We start from the raw sequence: 23,567 nt of genomic DNA on the forward strand, positions 1-23,567 counted from the left end.
CACAAAAGATGCAACAAATTAACATAATCAGTGGAACTTTAGTTCTGTAAGTCACCATCTTGATTTTAAAAGAATGCAGTCAAATGGACAGAAAATGTGCAGATGTGCTCCAGTCTGTGTGCCAAATGATCCTTGGGCGAGATACCTCAAGTTGTTCCTGATGTGTTCATTGGAATGTGAATGTTAGAAAGCACTTGCATGTAAACGTGTGTGCATGAATGACGTGTTAAAGCGAGTGCTCTAGAAGAACAGTGCTACATATTTACCATATTCCATAAATCAAAACGAAGTCTGTACCTGGTGTTGATACAGACTATGGTTTAACTGCATAGATGCAGATATAGAAAAAATATCTGTAGTCTGTGCAAGATCCTTTACCTGTCTGCAAAATCACGACTTTCTATTCATTTCATTTGGCCTTTACGTGGTGAACATTTCAGCTGCATCAAGTTGCTGCTGTTAGCCATATCAGTGCCAGGAAAGCAGCTACGTCTGCCATCAAAATAATAGCTCATCATCAGACATCAAACACATGTGAGCCCGAACCTCTCAGGTTTAAGGAAACCTTTCTGTCTTCATGCTTTCCCCTCAATCAGTTGGAATGCTTTTGTCACTTTTTTTCAAGTCAAATGTGAAAGTCAAAGTGAATACAATTCTTTCCTCCTCACTCTCATCTCTCTATATTGGAAGTGGTGTGAACTGACTGAAATTGTAGGACGACGGCTGCGATGGTTCAATGTTATAATACTTAGCTTAGCTTAGCTGTTGCAATGCTTAAAGTGTTTGACAAAGGCAGCTGATAAGCACTTATCTCTTGGGAACCTTTAATGCCTGGAGAAGTCCTGGCAGTCAGTTTAATAGTCATTAAAGTGTCTGGATCAAGAGGTGGACCTCTAGACTGACAATATTCACTTCAGAGAAAAACCCAACAATGTAATAACCCCCAATGAGCAGGCACTTTGGCGACAGTGGGAAGGAAAAAGCAGGAAAAAGCAGGAACACAAGCTTTCACTAATCACAGGGTTGTTTTCCTGCTGAGTTTCTGACTTTCAGACTCGCACCCATTTCCCCTTCACCCGACAGAGCCTGTCCATCTTTTATATACAGTTTTTTTCTGACTTCCTCATGGTGCCATTGTTTCACTGTTACTATGAAGACGTGACAGAAAAATCATGGCATAGTACCTGGGATTACTGTACTTCTGGAACTGAAGCTACTGATAAAAGTGCAACTGGAACATCAAAATGAAAAACAAACACAATAACAAATAGGACATAATCTCTAAATGTGACACAGTCCAAACAATAGTAATCTTGAATATAGCAGCCTGCTCAAATAAATGAATTTTATAAAGACAAAACATTTAAGAATGTAAAAATATGCCAATGAAAACATTCAATGGGTTACAGACAAAGTGATTTTAATATATGGTTCATCTGTCTCCTGTAGTGCCTGGTCATCAACGTTTTATACTGAAACGTGAGACCGGTAGTGGGACCGCCTTTGTCACCCTGTAGCTTCACACAGCGAGCCCCTCCCTTTACCCCATTCATTCCTGTGCAGTGTTTTATACTGAAAGGTATAAGATGCTAATTCACACAGCGATTTGTACACGCGTGAGCGGACAGCAGAGCAGAGACTGCGCTCTCAGCCTCTAATCAGCTTCATGCGATCCGGACTTTCCGCTCCAGCAGTTTCTACAGTCGATGACTGACTGCAGGTGAGCAGACTTGTGTCGCCTGTTGCTCCTGTGTCCATCTCCGCTGTGTTACGTGCGGACTACCCGTCCTCAGTCAAGGCCGCTGCTTTCATCAATGTTTGCATGGAAAAGAAATGTTTCTTTTTTTAATGTATGATTACTGATGTGATGTTATATAAAACCGCCTGTGTGCTTGTAGTCTTATCTTACAATTCGATTATGAAAGCTTTGAATTGGTGTAGGCAGTTCAGGTAGGGTGATGCGTGATATTTTCACAAGGAACGTCGTGCCAGACGCCATTAAAAAAAATAGACTTTAATGTTTATTCTTGTAATTATCTGGGCAGCTTTGCGCATTAAAGTTCATTCGCACGCCATTCCAGAGTAGCGACACCACACATTCATTCGGCTTTCGAGAAAATAGCGAGAAGCTGTTTATTTTTTTTGCATAATTTCAACTTTATTCCGGCTAAACCCGCAATTTGCTGCGATCCTTTCTGGATACACGCACCTCGGATGGCGGTAGCTAGCGTCTATCAGTATTAAAGTTCAAATAATTAGTAAATAACCGCTGCTGAGTCTGGTGTGCGTCGACTTATGCTAATATCTCGCTGATGGATCTATTGCACGGTTATTCGTTTGCAAAAACCAGGCAGCGTAAAGTTGGGTAAAGATGGGTTTGGAATATTCCGTTAAATCAAATGGGAGAAACGACAAGCTGAGAGCTTTCAATGTATGCAGCAGTTCAAGCGTTTTTACGCGCATGGCAACAGCTGGATCTTCCTGGGATTGTGTATCTCAGACTGCAGGTATATATATATATATATATATATATATATATATATATATATATATATATGTATGTATGTATGTGTGTGTGTGTGTGTGTGTGTATTACTCATATCTGGGTAGTCCCCAAATCATTAATAGAGACACAATCTCATATCATAATGTCAGCTGCAAGCTTTAGACAGGTGACATGAGTAACTTTAAAGTAGTCACTTTTGCATTGCCTCTGTGTGCCCCCTCTGTGGGGCACACTGGGTTGGTTATCACGTGGGTTGTTAATGGATCATTACAGTGCAGTGAGGAATTTTGTTGATATTAAACATCTGAGCTGTTCGTTTAGCTTTGGTCAATATATGGAAATGTTAGTGCGGTGAAGGATGACCCAAAATACGTACACAGAGAGGCAGGTGGAGTTGAACAGGGGAACCCTTTATTGGGCTGTATGACAGAGACAGTATGGCAATAACATCTCACTCTGACAACAGAAGGATATCACTTTAAAGGAAACGCCTGCCAACAAAATGAGACACAGATGAACAGAATGTAACTGATGAGACAGGTGTAAGCAAACCTAAACACAGCTGAACCAAATGAAAATCTGAAAATTGAGAGTAAGACCCACAGGCTTGATAAAAAACCTCTACGCTAGACAGAGACTAGAGTAAAGAAACACAGAGACAGGGAGAAAGCTGACACAAAATTTAATTCAGACCTGAGAACAAACAAAGTTAGTTATACTGAAGGACTAGAAATTAATTTGCTTCGCAAACCCAAAATCAAACAGGAACCTACAAAAACTCATAACCAACAGTCAACGCCCATTAAGGTCCATGGGCTGTTAAGGGGAGGAGGTAATTTATGATGTTCATGTGTCAGAATAATTTTCCATATTGTTGTTTTAGTATTAAAAGCTCAGCCAGTCTTAGTAATTAAAAAAACTTTAAAAAACTGAAGGTAATAGTTTTGATTTGAATCAGTTTTTCATTAGCAAGCTAAAGCCATCTTAAAAGGCTTTAAGAAAAGACTTCCTTAAATGTAAAAATACATTTGAAAAAATCTCAAATACAGTGAAGTCAAATAAAACGAGGTAAACTTGCATAAAATAAAATAATCTGCACACTGTCTTTTTTTGGGTGGAGGCTTGTATTAAAAGTAAGAGGCAAAAAGAGTTCTGACAATATTATATCTCCAAGCTGAGGCAATGTGTGCATGTGTGCAGTCAAACTAGTGAATGAGCGAATTTGTCTGTGTAAGTATTCAAAAGAGCAAGTGGTGGCTGCACTGACACAGAACATAGAACAACAGAACCGTTTGTCCTGTGATTTGATGCAGTTTTGTGCTCCTGAAAACAGACATGATGGTGATGTTGTAGATGTTAATAATTAAAGGTAGTAATAATTCAGTGTGAAACCCAACAGCCTGTGGACTTTTTTTTGTTTCACTTTAAATCTGAAAAATGATGTTACATATGCTAGTCAAGGACACCCCATGCCCCCCTTTAGATGAACCCCTGCCTGTTGCAGGTATTATGTGATAGAAAAGTGAACCAGCTGTCCTCAGGAAGCAGCCTAATTTAAACATGGTATGTCAACAGTTGGTCATTAATAATGTAGTCTTAGTCTTACTGTAGATACTGTGGATGGAGCAGCTCCAAAGTTCTCTTTTCGTCGTGTCGTAGCTTGTTAAACAGATGGTTTGATGAAGGACTCAAAACACCTTTTTGCCACTAAAGGTTCGAATGGTGATGACAGGAACAGGCGTTTGTTAGAGCAGGGAAATATGGCCAAAAATATTTATCACGATATATATTTGAAAATTTGTGCTAACGATATAATATAATACTTTACAACTCCACAACTTTATTAGTGCAAAAAAACCCATCAATGTATTTTCACTTAAACAAGCAGCTGTTTTTTGTGTGCATTAAAGTTATATAAAAATGTAACAGTGCAAATGCAAATTCCTTGCTGACAGTTTAACCAAAAGGCATTTCCAGTGGAAACTGGCCGACATATCCTCAGCATAACCATGTATAATATCCACAAAACTTAAAAAGAGGTTAAACACACACAATACGGTAACATTATGTTGAAGCACAGTACGTATCACTCCGCGAGGCTCCGCCTACGATAGCCGTAATGCTCCGACAATCCATCAAGCGGTGCGGCTTCGTAGCTTAGCAAAGTCGTACTGAAACATCTGATAGATTTTCGAGCGCCGTGTACATGAAATCGTTTCCAGGTCATAAACACAACCAGAGTTCATACATAAGGCCCACGGGATTATAAGGGGCTCTGTCGACTTTCAGAAAAATCAAAGTGCGCCTTATTTTTCGAAAAACACGGTAATAACGACGGCCCGCTAGCATGCTCTACCAAAAATTGTGCTTTGTTGTGTATCTGACGTGCGAAAGCTAAACCAGTTCCACACCACTGAAGCTGCAGCATTTTTACAAACCAGTTCAGGTTCATCTGTTTCATTTAACGATCCGCTTTCGCCCTTCTCACTCTCCGTCGCCGCCATGCTTTTTCCGCCATGTTCGTATGAAACCAAAGGCTCTGCGCATGAGCGTTTTACCCATATTCTATCGCCATATTTCATTTTCATTGAGCTCACCGTCTTGGTAACGGCTCCGCTTCTCTGCTCTTCGCGGATGTTGTGTAGACAGACAACATCATCGTCAATGCTCCTGTTGTGTTATCAGTTTTTTACAAACTGGGTTTGATGTTTTTAATCATTTTGTAGATGAGGCCTAACGAGCGTAGTACAGGCTTAGACTGCCAAGCTGGCGCATGTGGTGATTTAAACCCATTTCGACAGGCTGTGCACACATTTACTCAGTGACATTCAAACTCTAAAGTCTGTGATTCTTAAATTTTGCAGATTTCATAGAAATCTCTTCTTTTCTATGTTAAGCCCAACATCAGTTCCATCAAAAAGCAGACTTCCCTGTGTAAAAGCCCCTCACGTATACAGGCACACCGCTCTTCCTCCTCCCTGCTCTGCTTCATCACGTGACTAACCGGCAAGACCAGAAGGCATTGTGCAGACACATACAGACTGCAGTAAGTGGCACACAGAGAAAAGAGCGTGAACTTATTTTTACTGCTGTAATTTAAAAGGTTGCAAACTGTGATGTGTATAAAGAGTATCTGCTACCATGGCAACACATCGGATTTTTTCACAGATACAAAACACATACGTCTACGGGAGCCACGACTGACGTGTAAAATCCATCATCAGCTAATGTTCATTTTAAAAGTGCAGTTGGACTGATTACCTATAGACTCTATTCAGACATTCAAATAATATATACAGCTGAAAATTGTTTAATGAATTATTTTATTGGAACTAAAAACATATCTCAAACCTGAAATGAAAATAGATAATTGTAATAACTTTGTGTTAGCTGTGAAAGCAGCACTAGAATAAAATTCAACTTAGTTTCATGTATATAGTGCTAAATTACAGCAACAGTTGCCTCGCAGTGGATTATAAGGTAAAGACTACAATAACACAGAAAACCCCAACAGTCGGACACCCCCGCGAGCAACCGCTTGGCGACAGAAAGAAACCTCTGGTGGAATCAGGCTGGGTAAGGGCCTGCCATCTGTCACGACAGGTTGGGGATGATGAGAGGGCAACGCTGTGGAAGAGAGAGAGGAATAATAACTAATGATTCAATGCAAAGTTGTGTACGAATATATGGAGAGTGAAAAGAGCAGAGTAAAGAAGAAACACTCACTGGCCCATGGAAGCCCACAGAAGGCCGGGTTCAGGGTCACCTGCTTCATCAAACAGAAAGTTCAACTCATAATCTTAAAAGGAGAGAGCAGACAGGCGGCCTGTCTCCTGCATCTGGCACAGAAAACGAACTGCTGTTCAGAGAAGAAGCCAGTTCCAAGAAATCAAGAAATTCATTAGTGACAGTAATCATATTTCTGCTTTTCTACATATTTGGCAAGAAACCTGGTAAATAAATACTAGAATCAGTCCTGGTTTTTAACATAAACATAATCAGCTAATTAACCAGTCTTTTAATAGTCATGAAAATATGTTCAGATCTAGCGTACTGATGCATTCACTTCATAAATCACGACTCACTGCTCTCCCAAACATGCATAGGCTGCCCTTATATGTTAAAAGTATCTTTATCTCTGATACTGTCCTTGTATTTACTTGCTATCAGATTGATACCAAATTTTGAAGTATCGCACTCCATTAACAGAGAATCAGAGTTCAACCACTGTGGTTGCAAATGTGACCTCATTTCTCGATGGTGCGACTAAAAAGATTCTAAGTGGCACCGGTGTGACCAGCTGTTTGAGTGAAGAAAAAAGAGTCCGCAACTCTGAAAGTCTCCGTGTGGTCAACAACAGACAAACACATTATGCCCATATCGTGGTCTAAACCAATCAGAGATAGTCAGGGGTGGGACCTCTGTGATTGGCCGTGGTCCAGATATTCCTGTCAGCCTACATGTATGTATGTATGGGAAACCAAGCACACCATTGTTTTTCTTGTGACATTACCAATAAGTTTGATGTGTCACGTGGCCCTCTTCCTATTGAAAAAACAAAAGTTGTATCCAAGATGGCCGACTTCTGAATGGCCACCATGGTCACCACCCATCTGGAGGAGTTTACCCCCTCACATGCCACAAACAGGACTTTAATATCACCAACCATTCCCATGTTATTACGGTGTATCCATATAAATGGCATACATCCTCAATGCTGATTTGCTGATGTAGCGGGTTGCTGAGGTTATGTACTGCTCCAGGTCCACGGTGTCTGTGTATGTAGGAGTTCTCTAAACATATCCCAGTCTGCACATTCAAAGCAATCTTGCAGAACTGGTATGGCCCCCTCTGGCCATGTTCTCACCCCTCTGAAGGTTGGTCTGATCCGTTTGTTGATGGGTCTGTAGACTGGGGTGATAAGTATGGAGATGTGGTCTGATTGTCCAATGTAGGGGAGGGGTGAAGCCTTGTATGCATGCTGGATGTTTGTGTAAACAAGGTCTAACATGTCATCCCCTCTTGTTGCAAAGTCAATGTTCTGATGAAATTTGGGTAGAACTGATTTAAGTGTGGCATTGTTTAAATCCCCGGCAACGATGAAGAAGCTGTCAGGGTGGGCTGTTTGCAGATCACTGATAATCTTGTAGAGTTCACTGAGTGTTCCACTAGCTTTAGCATTAGTGCTAGCACTGGGTGGGATGTAAACAGCAACGATGATCACCACAGTAAACTCTCTTGGGATATAAAACGGCCTGCATCTGACTGCTAAGACCTCCACGAGTTCTGAACAGTGCACAGACACAATTGGGAAACATAACTGTAATTTTACAGTTACGTTTCCATTTTGGCATACTGTACTAACACACTGATCTAAAATCAGAAAAAAAACATAAAATCAAAACAGCAAAGTTATTTGCAGCCATTTACCTTTTACCCTTTTTTATAACCATTTCAAACTATTTACAGAACAATCAGCTGTTCTGCATTAAATAAGATGCCACACAGATTATTTGTGCCACTGCAAAAATTAATTTCTGTCCACTATAAAGGAGAACATCACAGCCTGATACCTGCAGGTCTGACAGCAGCAGGTGTATCACTCCTTTTTCTTTTTCTTTTTTTTTTAATGTTTATTGAGATTTTTTGATATAAGAGAGAAAAAAAAAGAGACAAAAAAAAAAACAAAAAAAACAACAGACAACACAACAGCAAGGGCTAAAACACACAAATAAGACAAAAGATTACACTGCATCGACAAAAATACTACTTCAACACTGGCAATAAACAGAAATAAAACGCTAAGGTGGTAGGCTGAGTTATTGGTGATCGATCAAACAGGACTTTGTTTTAATACATGGTCTAAAAATGGCTGCCACACATCAAAGAAATTACTAAGTTTGTCTGCTAATGTGTACCTAATTCTCTCCATATACAGTAGAGCAGTCAGTTCTGTCAGCCACATTTTGAATTGAGGTACAATATCAGACTTCCAGAGAGTCAAGATAATTTTCTTAGCAATTACCATTCTGAACAAAACTGTAGTTTGTGCAGCAGAGCTGAGGTGTAAAAGGGAAGAGGAAGATCCAAACAATGCAATTATTGGGTCCGGCTCTAATGTGCAATTATAGATACCAGAAAAACATTTAAAAATGTCCAACCAATAGTTATGCAATTTGGGACAAGTCCAAAATAAATGAGTGAGAGAGCCTTCTCCAAGTTTACAACGATCGCATATCGGACTGATAGAAGGGAAAATCCTGTGAAGTTTAGTTTTTGAATAATGAAGTCTGTGAAGCACTTTGAATTGAATTAACTGATGCCTTGCATTTATAGAGCAAGAATGGATCCTACACAGACTCCTCTCCCACACCTCACCTCCAATCAGCAAACCAAGCTCCTCCTCCCATGCCATCTTCAAAAAGTCAGATTTAAAATTTAAATACTCAGAAAAAGCTTTCACAAAACCAGAAACCAACTTTTTAGAATCCGGGGAGCTCAGAAGGAGAGTAAAAATTGACCCCTCTTCCGGAAGAGATGGAAAATTAACAATACTCTCACGAACATAGTTTCTTATCTGTAAATAATGAAAAAAATGTGACGCAGGGAGAGAGAACTTGTTCTGCAACTGAGTAAATGATGCAAACTGCCTGGCAATATATAAGGCTTTGAGAGTAATAACACCTTTCTGTGTCCAGACCTCAAAAGAGGCGTCTAAACATGAGGGTGGAAATGCATGATTACAATATATTGGAGTATGGATCGAAGTGTCTGGTAGAGCACAACCTTTTTTGATCTGACTAAAGATTTTAACGCAGTTCGAAACTATAAAATTATTGACCTTGGTTCGCGGATTAGAGGATGAAAAAAGAAGAGCAGGGAGGGAACTATTCTCAACCCCACCACTCTCTATGACCACCCAGTGTGGGGTATCGGCAGACATGACCTTTTTGTACCCTTCCTGCCAGTAAACAAGAGTTCTACCATTTGCAGCCCAATAATAAAACTGAAACAGTGGCAGAGCAAATCCACCCTTAAGTTTAGACTTACATAGATGAACTTTTGATATCCTGTGAGTTTTAAAGCCCCAGACAAACGGTAATACTACTGAGTCGTTCACTCTAAAAAATTGCTTTTTCTACCTGGAGACAGTGTTTACACTGTAATCTGCCTTTGGTGGCTTTTTGGTAACACCTGTAACATTCAGCAGTCGCCTCATTGTTCTGACACACAACACAAAACTATCCACAACACCACTAACTAACTACACAAGACAACACATTAACTACACACTCCAAACACGCCAAACGTCACAAATCTCTCACATCTCAAAACTCTCTCTCTCTCTCCTAAATCTTCCCCCTCTTCCTGAACAACCCAATGTCATGTTGCCATATCATTCTTTGATTGGTCGACATGGTGCATTTTTCCACCAACACGGACGGGCTGTTTTTTTATTTTTTGGTGATAAGCAGAGAGTGCTCGCTGCGCTGTCCTTAGACAGTAAACGTGACGAAACTATTGAGGAAAAACACGCGCATATATTGTTTATCATGACTCTGGTTTTACGTGGCCTATCAACACACAGCAAAATCTCCAGTGTTAAATTAACACTAGAGAGTGTCTATATGGGTCCACACCTCTGAGTGTTAAATACAACACTGTTGAGTGTTAAATTAACACTTTTGACAGTGTTATATGTTTAAAAGTAACCTAGTCAGTTTTGAAGATTAACAATGGCTAACACTGAGCAGTGCTGATTTTCTAACACTGGAAAATAACTCAAAATGTTAGAAATATTCCAGTGTTAGAAAATCAGCACTGCTCAGTGTTAGCCATTGTTAATCTTCAAAACTGGCTAGGTTACTTTTAAACATATAACACTGTCAAAAGTGTTAATTTAACACTCAACAGTGTTGTATTTAACACTCAGAGGTGTGGACCCATATAGACACTCTCTAGTGTTAATTTAACACTGGAGATTTTGCTGTGCACAAATTAAAAACTGGTATATATCACCTTGTTGCTTTGTCATCTTAAAGTGGTCATGCGATTGGCTCACCACGACTACTTTATTCTTCTTCAGTCAAACAGCAGCACTCATGCATTGTTTTGCCCCCTCAGCTCCAGGTGTTGTGCCAAAAAGTGATCGTCGGGCAGAAAGTGATTGCCGCCCGCGGGAGTGCGCAGCTGCTTAAAGCTGTAGCGCCCGGATTACTTACAGCTACTTCCTGCAGCTGATATAAAATGCTGTAAGCTGAACACAGCTTCAACCGTCTGTTTGTTGAAAAATAGTAACGCGACCGCATTCTCTTGTTAGTAACAGTAACGGCGTTGTAACGATAGAAATAGTAATTAGTTAGATTACTCGTTACTGAGAAAAGTAACGCTGTTAGTAACGCTGTTACTTTTAATGCCGTTATTCCCATCACTGCTGATGGCAGTTTTAAGAATGCAGCTATGCACAGCTTCAATAAAATAAAAAGGCACATTCTGACTTGTCCATCATGTAGAAATCACCTTTGCATAATTTTAAAGTTACATATTATTATAAATTCAACATGGTCTCACAAAATTTGCAGATGTCTTAACTTCAGTTTTGGTAAGATACTCTGAACTGCATAAAAATGGGAAAATACATTTAGTACAAAGCACATCAGTGGCGTTCAGTAAGACAGTTTTACAGACAAGCAGAGATGGGAGGAGAAGGCTCATATTTCAACATCATTAAGAGGCAGCAATAGTTTCAGTGCAGTAGAAATATAGGAAAATATTACAAAATAGATATGAGTTGTTAATAACTTCTTAAGTACACAGACTACAACGTAGTCTGTGGAGGCAGCAAGCGCTGTTTGTATAGTCCTCATTAAGACTGGGTTGAATGCTAATGACGTGTTAATAATCTCCTACCTGTTTTGGTGATAAGTGGGCCAGAATAAAGCAGGGAGACCACCAGAGAACTGCAAAACAACTTCAGTGATCAAAAAATAAAGCATGAAAAGCACAGACAGCGGCTGCAGTGACACTTTTCACTGTCTTTGCTCTTCTTCACAGCTCACAGACCAACAACAACAACACCAGTTGTAGCACATACTTCATCTGACAGCAGAGCTCACTGCAGGCAGACGGACTGGCTCTGCAGTAGTGCAGACGTTGAACACGCTCGCTCTGTTCGAGCATAAATTCTGCAAGACTGTGATCATTGTGACTGTTAATTTATTTGGAAAGAGTAAATGTGAGGATTACTAATAGTGCCAAAGCTCCGGGTCTCGTAAAGCAACAATGCACCACATATTTCCAGCAGAAATACACATTCACGTGTGTGTAGCTCAGGTCAAAATACTGACTTGCAGAACATATTTCAGGCAGAAATATATGGTTAAATCCCTGCATGTCAACTATCCTTGGACAGGATGCTAAGCCCAAGTTGCTCTATGAATATGCATAATCGGTAGATAGAAAGAAGAAAGTGTTTGTGTGAATGAGGCATGTTGTATAAAGCGCCTTAAGGGCTTCGGGAGAGCAGAAAAGCTCTAAATAAGAATCAGTCCATGTGTCATTTACATACATATTGTTGTTGAGTGCTTTCTGCCTGCCTGTTTGTATTGCAGTAATTGCTGGATTTTGCAGGAAACACTTAATTAATGTATAAATTGAGATTTTGCATTTTATAACAGAACATTAGCAGTGCGGTAAGTAATTGTTTCATGCTTTGATTTCCAAAACATAAGTAATCAATTATAACACAATGGATCACTTAGATCACTTTCTGTCTTCTGTCTTGCCTGTTCGATGAGCAAAATCTCCATTCTGTGTGCTGCAAGCAAATATCAGTATTTTATAGAAAGGCTAAACATTATGATACCATATACCATATCACTCTATTAGAGCACTTTGCTCTCGCTCTGCAGGCCTACTTGTTGTTCCTAGAGTATTTAAAAGTAGAATGGGAGGCAGAGCCTTCAGTTTTCAGGCCCCTCTTCTGTGGAACCAGCTTCCAGTTTGGATTCAGGAGACAGAAACTATCTCTACTTTCAAGATTAGGCTTCAAACTTTCCTTTTTGCTAAAGCATATAGTTAGGGCTGGACCAGGTGACCCTGAATCCTCCCTTAGTTATGCTGCAATAGGTGTAGGCTGCTGGGGGATTCCCATGATACACTGGGTGTTTCTTCTTCACTCACCTTTTTCACTTACAGTGTTTGTAGACCACTCTGCCTGTAATTATTAGTTGTTATTAATATCTGGCTCTCTTCTACAGCATGTCCTTGTTCTGTTTTGCTCCACTCACCCCAACTGGTTGCAGCAGATGGCCCCGCCCCTCCCTGAGCCTGGTTCTGCTGGAGGTTTCTTCCTGTTAAAAGGGAGTTTTTCCTTCCCACTGTCGCCAAAGTGCTGCTCATAGGGGGTCATATGATTGTTGGGTTTTTCTTTGTTTTCTTTGTATTATTGTAGGGGTTTTACTTTAAAATAATCGCCTTTAGGTAACTGTTGTTGTGATTTGGTGCTGTATAAATAAAATTGAATTGAACTGATTTGAATGAAATTGATTGGAACACCTGATGAGCAGTGTTGGGTAAGTTACTTTAAATTAGTAACTTAGTTACATTACTAGTTACTTCTATCAAAAGTAACTCAGTTACTTCAAGTTACTCGTTACTTTCAGAGTAACTAGTTACTAGGGAAAGTAACTTTGGTTTTACTCAGAATTCTCTTGTTAATGTGTTGCTTCCGTAACTGGATACCCAGCAAGACTGCCAGTCTTCTAGCTTGCTTACTTGCCACAAGTGCACTGTGCCACCTACCAATAGAAAGGAAAAAAATAATGTGCACACTTCCACGAGAGAAATCCCACACCTGGACCGTCGTTGACCGCCGCCATGATTCTAGCCTGCTTTTTACATCCAACACAAAAACTGCAGTCGTGGTGCTTTCGATTGTACTCAGAACTCGGAAATTCTGCCTTCTGAATAGGAAGATGTAGGTAACACCAGACTGCAGATGAGCTGCATACAGAGCTGGACTGGGACAAAAAAAAAAATCGTCCCGGGGAATTTGACTAGAGACCGGCCCACCATTATAGGAAAAATCATAAAGCCTTTGAATGAAAACAAACGCTGTTGTGACAGTGATGTACACTGTTCTGATGGTATATATGCATTAATCTATCAATCGTTTGTTGTAAGACTCAGATAATTATTTTTTTAAAAGCTAGACAATTTAAATGAGAATAAGAAAGAAAAGTATTTCCTTGTGCCCCCCTCTCCCTGTTAATGCCCTACCTGCCCCCCTGGCAACACATTGCTAGACCCGCCCCTGCACAGTTACCAGCTGTCAGCTAAGTAAAAAAAAGGATCCTGGTGTTATTTGTCTCTCAGAAACAGTTCATAACTTCCCTTCAACTCATCCATGTCACCTAAAAGGTAAACCTGTTTCTCCATCACCTGTTCAGCTCTGATGATTCAGTAAGGACATCTCCTGGTTTCATCTGCATGTTTCCCTCTCATCACATATCCAAACCGACATCATGACCAGCAGCTTTACAGCTGTGGCTCCAGCAAACATCAGCTGATAGTAGAAAGTAATATTAAATAAATTCTAACAACAGCTGATCAAACGTGCTGCTGTTGTTTAGCGCGACACCCGCTGGTTTCCTCTTTCTGGCGCAAAGTGGGCGATAAATAAACAAGAGAGAAAAGCTGATCAGCTGATCATTGATCAGTTTCATGATTGAAGTAGAAACAGGAGAGGGAGGGGAGAGAATGAGAGAAGAAGAGGCAGCTGTGCAGCGTAAACACAGAATAAATCCAGCTTTGTGTCTTTTTCATTGTAGCTGAAGTCCGGGACAAACTGTTCCTTTTCACCTCAATACGAAACCCGTAATATTTTCTCTGAATACGAGACGATTCTGTTTTTTACGGGACGATTGGCAACTCTAATAATTAACCTTATGAACAAAATAAAGTTCAACATCAGTAACATAGCACCACCCAGCTGTATAGAAACTCCGTCATGCTAGCTAGCACGCAGTACGAAAAAGTCAGCATAACGAAAATAAACTCCAACTAAACTTGATTTATATGTGACTCAGATACACTGCAGGTCATAACTTCTTACCTGAAGTTCAGTTCACCTGATACTCGGACCGGAGGCTGCTTCGGGTCTCTCCTCTTGCCTCCCTTTTCCTTCATCCACCTGCTGGCCTCCACCACTTGCTAATGTTATTGAATCTGTGGAAGCTCTGCGATAGCCACCACACGAAGTAACGAATAACGAGCCTATCTAAATCCCAGTAACAAGTAACGCGTTCCTGGTTTTGGCATAATAACTAGTTACCGTGCTCGTTACCACAATAATAACGTAGTTACTGTAATGCGTTACTTAATAACGCGTTAGTCCCAACACTGCTGATGAGTGAGTAAGTACTTTTGGCAATGTAGTGAATGTGATCTGGACCAAACCTTTTCTATCTTCATCCTCTTCGTAGCTTTCTTTATTTCCTGCTTTTAGTGATGTGTTTCCTGATTCACTACCATTACTCTCTCTAATATTCTTTATGCAGCAGCTCCTCAAAGTACTGCATCAGTCTTTCAGTTCAATTCAGTTCAGTTTTATTTATATAGCACCAAATCACAACAACAGCCGCCTCAAGGCGCTTTATATTGTAAGGTAGATCCTACAATACTACATACAGAGAAAAACCCAACAATCATATGAGCCCCTATGAGCAAGCACTTTGGCGACAGTGGGAAGGAAAAACTCCCTTTTAACAGGAAGAAACCTCCGGCAGAACCAGGCTCAGGGAGGGGCGGGGCCATCTGCTGTGATTGGTTGGGGGGAGAGAAGGAAGACAGTCTTCATTTGTTAACACATTTCACCAATCTCCTTACTCACACTAACCTGTTGCACATCTTTTCACAGCTCAGTTTTGCCGTCTTTCTCTCTGCTACTTGGTACAAATGCTTTTCTTCTTCTTTATTGTCCAGCCTCAGATATAACTCGCTTTGATCCTTTTGCTTTGCCAGCTCTCTCTTTGCGTTATGCATAGTTTCCCATAAAGTTTGCTGGTGTTTTCTTCGTCTCCCTGGCTATCAAATGTGTTCATTGCTAAACTCTTTGAATATTTTCCAGTGGATACACCAAACACCTTCTTGGCACTCTCCCTCACTACTGCAGCTGTATTTTCACAGTCACCTAGTAATTCGTCTCTACCACACAGTCTCAACTCCAGCTTTCACCATTTCATCGTTGCTCTGCCTTCACTTGCTTCCACATTTTGATTTCCAGAGTCATCCTACAATCTACAATCCTTTCTACATTTTATAATCTCCTGTCCTTTTCAGATTGCACCTTCTGCATAAGATATGGTCTACCTTCTTCTACTCTTATACCTCACTCTATGTTGCTTCTTCTTGAAGTAGGCTACATGGTCACCACGGCCGTTTCTGTCCTTTTGGCAAAATCCACCATCTGTCCTTCTGCATGCCTCTCCTTAATACATATATACTTGTCACCTCTGTTCACTCGACCTACATGTCCACTGAAGTCACCTCCAGTTACCAGCCTCTCCGCCCTGGAGACACTCTCCATCCTGACATCCAACCCGTGGGTCATGCACACCGACAGTCTGATCTTGTCTGACATTCACCTTCACGCCCTGTGGCTTCCATTGTCTCATCTTCTGAGACTGAAATTGTGTGGAGCATCACTAAAGTAAAACATTGCCCATATGCACACCCACTTTTGCGTATCCTGTTTGGGTATCCAGCATTGTGTTATACTTAACAGATGGTATGATAAGCCTCAGAATTATTCAGCATTCATCTTTTTATCTCTACTTGTGTTAAATTTTGATTCTATTTACAAGAGTAAGATAATGCTTGCACTATTATTTCATCATATTACTACTAAACAGATCAATCATACATTTTATGATTATGCACTAATCCAGTATAAAAGGTTTTACTCTTAGTCTTTCAGAAGCACTTTTATTCTGATGGTGCTGTTGGTAAAGTCAGGCTCTGGATATTCATTCTCCAATCTATCTTCATCCATCCAATGAATCCAATGAATGAATATCTTTCACTGGTAGAAAACTTATTTGGATTCAATTGTATAATTTTGATTATTGATTATATTTGATCATCTATCATGAATTCTACTTTTATGAAATTTCACCTGCCACATTTAAGATCATTTAAATGATGAACCTTTGACTATACTATATTTTTAGCTGATATGTTTAACTGACTCTCTCTTATCTCATTTCAGGCCACAACGCAGTATGATAACATCTGTTCACGCTTCCATATCTTCAGTGGGTAAATTGCGAAAGCCAGTCGCTACTATGCAATGTGTGTAAGCGACCAGTGGTGGTGCTGTGGCCCGAGGCGGGATGCTGCTGACAGTCGGTCAGCATGACTCTGCTGGACTTGTGGCTGTCGCGCTCCATCCCCATGTGCCTGCTCCTTCAGAGCCTTGTCCTAATGGCCTTGTGCTTTCCCTCGGCCAGCATGTGTCCAAAGGGCTGCATATGCCAACGCGATTCCCACCTCCATGGCTTCAATGTTACCTGCAGTCAGTCCCGCCTCAAAGAGATTCCTCCCAGTCTACCAGTTGACACTGTCTTGCTGAGGCTGGACCACAACCAGATCGGCAGCGTGCCCGATCTCGCCTTCCACGGACTTAGGTTTTTGAGGGAGCTAAACCTTTCTTACAATGCAGTGGAGACTTTAGGGGAAGGTGCCTTCACTGGCATAGAGGCAACTTTACAGGTGCTGGACCTTTCCCACAATCGCATCACTAGCGTACACAAGGATGCCTTTGCTCGACTGAAGGCCCGGATTATTGTGAACGATAACCCCTGGCATTGTGACTGCGCCCTTCAGCAGGCTATTGGAGGAATGGCCCATAACCATGAGGCTGCTGCCCGGGTTCTCTGCAGAAGCTCGGAGCTCCACGACCAGGAGGGACAGCCGTTCTTGGCGGTTGACATAGATCTCTGTAACTTGGCAAAAAGGACCACAGATTATGCTATGCTCGTAACCATGTTCGGTTGGTTTGCTATGGTCATTTCATATGTGGTGTATTATGTACGTCAGAACCAGGAGGACGCGCGACGCCATCTGGAGTACCTCAAGTCTCTCCCCAGTAAGCCGAAAAAAGCAGACGAGACTGATGACATAAGCACTGTTGTCTGACAGCAGTGGCCCCGTGACTGTGTTCAGCAGAAACCCGGTGAACACCAAAATGTTTATTTACATTTATAGCATTTACTATACCAAACTTTTATGTAATATGAGCATCAAAATGTATTTTGACTGTCTGTCTTTGATAGGGTTTGCTCATGACTAAGATGACAGGAGGAAGGCCGCACCAACATTTTGGTTTTTACAGTACAAAGAAAGTCTTGAAAAATTTGAATCTCAGGTTTAAATATTTAAATGGTAATGACTTTTGTAGAGGCAGTGGAACATCTGAAAAAAGCAAAATTATTTGTAAAACATGACACACTGTTTTTCCCATTTGTCTGTTTAATTTGCCGTCTATCTGTTGATTGGTCTATCTGTCTAGATTGCTGACAATCTTAAATTTTAGGTTTTTGTAGCTACAATACAACAAGGTCTTTTCAAATGTAGGGTTATAATTGGGATATTGCATTAAATGTAGCCAATAATGTGGCTTTTTAATTTTATTTACAAGTTTATTATGAAAAGCTTACTAACCATTTTTAAAACTACCCCCTTTGTGTAGAAAAAGTAATTGCACAAATAATACGTTTTTATGACATAAAAGTATCTTGTTATAACAAGCTATTTTATTATGGTTTTAGCGACGTGCTGCCATGATAAACTGCACAGGTCAGCCATTGAGGCATTACATTAAAAGCCTGTAAAGTCATATGTGGTACCATAACAACATAGCTAAAAACAAAAGCTAAAAAAGCTAAAAAATAGCTAATAAAAACAAGGCGTTTAAAAGCCAGAAAGTGCTATTAAAATACACCATATTGCTAAAATTACTGGTTCACTTTCACAAGCACATGAACTTGAGTGACATCTCATTTTTAATCCATAGAGTTTAATGTGATGTCGGCCCAAATGTTGCAGCTATAACAGCTTCAGCTCTTCTGGGAAGGCTTTCCATGAGGTTTAGGAGTGTGTTTATGGGAACTTTTGAAAGATTTTTCAAAAAGTGCTTTGGTTAGCTCATGCAGTGATGCAGGACGAGAGGGCCCAGCTCACAGTCTCTGTTCGATTTCATCCCAAAGGTGTTCTGTTGAGTTGAGGTCAGGATCCTGTGCAGACCAGTCAAGTTCTTCCACACCAAATGCTCTCATCCATGTTTTTAGGGAGCTTGCTTTGTGCATTGATGCACAGTCATGTTGGAAAATGTAGGGAACATCCCCAAACTGTTCCCACAAAGTGAGCAAGAATCTATCCTAAACATCTTGTTATGCAGAAACATTAAGAGTTCGTTTCACTGGGGCTAAGGGGCAGAGCCCAGCTCCTGAAAAACAATAGCACACCATAGTCCCCCCTCCACTAAACTTTACACTTGGCACAATGCAGTCAGACAAGCACCGTTCTCCTGGCAACCAGTTCAGTTCAGTTTTCCTTATATTGCACCAAACCACAATAACAGTTGCCGCAATGCGCTTTATATTGTAAGGTAAAGACCCTACAATAATAAAACCCACCAAACACTGACTTGTCCAACATATAGTCAGACACCATGCTTAATACCACTAAATCTGATGTTTTGCATTTGCAATGTGCTTGTTGATTTAGGCATTATCTGGTTGCAGATAATAATGGGAGGGTCCATTGGTTTGTTTGGTAAGCTATCATAGAAACGTCAAAGTCCAAAGTAAGATCATTTGGAATATGAATATGATCCATTTCTGCAAATATGTCCAAAGTCTTGAATTTACTTTTTTTTTCCAAATGTGTTTGTGTTGGATCGAATGTGTTCGTGTCAGTCTATACTATCACTGCAGCAATTAGATATTCCATGGTGTTTCTGTGTATTGCAACATTAAAAACTTCACTTCTTTTATCAAACATTTTAAATCACTAAACTAAACTAAGTCACTTCAGCTTAAAATGCACAAACTAAGCTCCTGTACAGGATGGAGCTATCTGCGGTATGTCCGTGTGTGTGTGTGTGTGTGTGTGTGTTTTCACAAATTGCAAATTTATTGATTAAAGAGTAAAACCGCTGAAAACTTCAAATATTTAAATAATCAATCTATAATCTGCTTCATCAAGGTCTGATTAGATTTGAGTGATCAAACATCCCAGCAAACGTCATTGGGTTCTTACACTGTTAAATCACGACTGACATTTTTCTTAGCTTGGAACCTTTTAAGTCAGTGGTTGTTTGAAGTAAAAGCATTTTCAGGGGCTTTGAAAGCTGCAGAGTGTGGTTGTATCCAGCCATTAATTAAACTTCCCAAAGTTGAAAATTGACCATCACATCCACATCACGCTATGCTTGGTAGAAACATATGTATGTTTGAATGTCTTCCTACAGAGGCTGTCTGAAAATGTGAAATGTGTGAAATTTAAATGTGTCCTGACATCATATTGCAACTTTTAAAGAGCTTTCTTGTTTTTTATACAATCTGGAGGACACAATCAGTGGGCTCTGAGTCTTGTTAAGAACGGGATTCATAATAATCTCTCTCAGTTTTGGAGTTGTTCATTATGAATTTATACACATATTTCTGATTTTAAACAAATGTTTCAAGACGTTTGATTCATATTTTAGCATATTACTGGTTAGAAGTAGATCTTAAAATATCAACATATTACTTCCAGCATGGTTGGCTGGAGTATTTGGTTTTGAATATGAACTCTTGCCTTCAGTGCTACCACAGTAGGAAACGTAATGTGCTTGGTAATGCAGTTTAATTGAAAACCCTTAATGTTGAGGGGTAGGATATGATGAGTAACACCAACATATGAGGGACTTTGGTCATGGACCCTGTAGAAGTTTCTTTTATTCATGGAAGTACTCAATCATGAGACAAAGTCTGAGTCATAGAGTCAGAAGTCAACCACATTAACAGCTTAGGATTTCTTCCAGTACATCCTGATGGAACAATCCCCTCATTTTATCCAGGAACTGTAAGGGACTCGGAAGGAATTTGTACCAAACTAAGATCTCTACACAAAAACAGACGTGGAAGGTCTACGTTTGCTTGCATTCAGCTTCAGTATAGAAAGCAGCTGGGTTAGCAGAAGGTTATCTGACTAGTGTAGTAACTGACTCCACTCTTCACTCCTATCCCAAGCCCTCTATAAATCATTATTTCTGTTTATTATTACTCTAATCGTGAACATAAACTCTGGCTTTGGCCTTTCTAGAGGATACAGGCCTTCAAGGCCTTCAAGTTTTTACATTTTCCACATTATAATCATGCCAAAGGTGCCATGAAGAGATCAGACAAGACTTCCAGGTTTCCCTTCAGAATATTACTGATAGTATGTTGATCACATGATGACAACTAGACTATCCATTGGCAAATTCCTGCTTCTTCTTTCCCTAGAAAGTCAAAAACATGCTACAACTACAGGTTGCTATATTGTACTGTGCATTTGTTCCTTCAGTTTGTGGCATCTTTGTTTATTGCTATTGTTATACCTAGCTGTTGTCAATCAGAGTAAATCTTTGTATGTCTGTACTGAGCAAAGGGAGGCACAATACTAAATGTCAGTTGCAGCTGAGTCTAATTGTTGGTGGTGTTACTTTCCTTCAGTCTCAGATTTATCTCTTCATTGCATTCCTTTGTAACAGGCCACACTGTTCTGATGATTCTGTTTTTGTTTTATAACTTTGTGCTAATTGAAACACATTAGCATTGAAGGTTAATGGAAACCAGATGGAAAACCAGTACTGATAAAAAAAGATACATATGGAAAAGTACAAGAAATTATATTCTCTCCACAAAACAATAATTTTCAGTTGTCCTGCAAACAAGTGATGTATTTTCTCTGAATCTGAATATTCAATTCATGTTGTACAGTAGCGGTTATAAAATTGACTAAGGGAATACGTCGTGAGAATATGTAGCTATTGAGTGCTAGGATCACATGTAAATAGCAATGTGGATGTTTTGTGAAATACCTGGATGTTTTGTGAAATACCTGAAAACCCTTTAATTTGTTGGTCTTGTCTTCAAAAGACAATATCCTACTCCACAAGATGGGATCAGGATCAGTCTGTGAAATACATGTACAATGTCATGAAGCAAAGTGTAGCCAAGGATTTGAGAGTTTTTCTAAGTGCCTGAATATTTCTCTTACAGTTCTTTTCTTTTTATGTCTTCTTTTTCCATCTCTTTGCTTGGACTTCCAGAGTTTAGGATTATTACTGTTTAGTGGATTTGTGCTAGCTAGAAAAAGCAGAATCAACCATACGATATATGAAATATAGTATACCATATTGCAGATCTTGCACAACAAGAGCAGTGTGTAATAGACTAACACACCATGTTAGCATTGACTTTCATAGTTGTGGCATGAAATACAGAAAATAAAATAAAGAAGGTATGTAATGGTTCATCGTATTTTCTTTTCGCAGCATTTGCCAGTGAGTGATGGATTACCTTTGGCTAAACAGATAACTCTTGTCTGTTAAGCCAACATTTCAGTTAGTAGGGTAGTAAACTGTAGGTGTACAATAATGATTATCATTATGTCAAAGAGACAGTTTTTCTCAAATGGTAATCTGCAGCAAATATATAACATTCTAAGAAAGATTTAGAGAGAATTTAGCATGTTTCAGTTAAAATAGCAGACCGTTCTCACTCTTGAGGCGTAATATACTGACGGTTTGTCACGTCCCAAGGTGTTCCATAGGAACGCGAAAGATGACTTTCAGTGTTCCTATGCTACGCGCCGGGTTATGGATGAAATCCAGTAGAACGACGGTTCCCTCACCCTAACCTCCTATTGTCATGAACCGCAGTTCATGCACACAAGCAGGATCCAAAAGCAGACTCAATACGCTTAATGCGAGCATGTGCAGATTTTATTGTTTTAACAAAAGGTGACCCGGAACAACCAAGGAAGCAAAATCGCAGAACTGAAGGAAACCGGGAAGACAAATTACACAGGGAAGCCGTAATCAGGACCGTGGGAGGCTGCAACAGAAAGGGGAGAAAATTACTAGTGAGCAGTTGGATTGAGGGACATTACTAAACAGGGCTATAGTAATTTGGCTTACGATCAGAGCCGGACCGTGGGGCTCAGAAGAGGGGGAGCGAGTCTGTGGGGAGCGAATCCGTGGAGGCAGGGATGAGGACAGATGGTGCACTTAGAGATCTGAGCAGGCAGGAGGACGGGCAGGTGGCAGACACAAACCCCGGATAGTAACCTGGGCACACGGAGGTAGAATTAACACAGTTCATAAAGCGTCTTGATGCATTCTCAATCATCCTGGAAAGTAAATCTCCAAAATGTCTGTGAAGGTTCTCAGTCATCCAGGTCATTGTAGTCAAAGGAGCTTGCAAAGAAAAGCGTCTGGACTTCTTTAAGTTGCTTGAAGACGTTTCACCTCTCATCCGAGAAGCTTCTTCAGTTCTAAGGTCAAATGGTGGAGAGTCCCAGATATAAACCTAGTGGGAGTTTCCCCCCACAGAGGGACAAAAGGACCCCCTGATGATCCTCTAATCGCCTGAGCCAAGGTGTGAAACTGGGTGTGGGTCCCAATCAGCCAGGGTTTCGTGTGAGCTCATTGTGAAACCTGGCCCCACCTCATCATGCGAATTCCTGAGGTCAGATGGCCCAGGATGTGAGTGGGCGTTAAGGCGTCTGGGGACGGAGCTCAAAACTGGATTATAGATGGCAGAGAGTTGGTGTCGTAATCACCGCCTCTGTTCAAAGATGGTCGCTCACAGTGGACATAGATGGCTTCTTTCACTCCTCTTTCAAACCATCTGTCCTCTCTGTCCAAAATGTGAACATTGGCATCCTCGAAAGAGTGACCTTTGACCTTTAGATGCAGATGGACTGCTGAGTCTTGTCCTGTGGAGGTGGCTCTTCTGTGTTGTGCCAT

The 23,567-nt window shown here is 40.4% G+C and overlaps 1 protein-coding gene across 1 annotated transcript; it reads left to right on the top strand.

Annotated features, from left to right (window-relative positions):
- The first annotated feature begins 1,517 nt into the window (after positions 1–1,517).
- lrrc3b (leucine rich repeat containing 3B) lies at positions 1,518–22,070 on the top strand. Its single transcript, XM_084919704.1, has 2 exons — positions 1,518–1,720; positions 16,776–22,070. Exon 2 carries the CDS (start codon positions 16,922–16,924, stop codon positions 17,702–17,704), a length of 783 nt encoding a protein of 260 aa, XP_084775830.1. The 5' UTR covers positions 1,518–1,720; positions 16,776–16,921; the 3' UTR covers positions 17,705–22,070.
- The last annotated feature ends 1,497 nt before the right edge of the window (positions 22,071–23,567 follow it).

Source organism: Perissodus microlepis, chromosome 22 (genome assembly GCF_051167445.1).
Source record: "Perissodus microlepis isolate ML-2025 ecotype Zambia chromosome 22, ASM5116744v1, whole genome shotgun sequence".
NCBI classification, from domain to species: Eukaryota; Metazoa; Chordata; class Actinopteri; order Cichliformes; family Cichlidae; genus Perissodus; species Perissodus microlepis.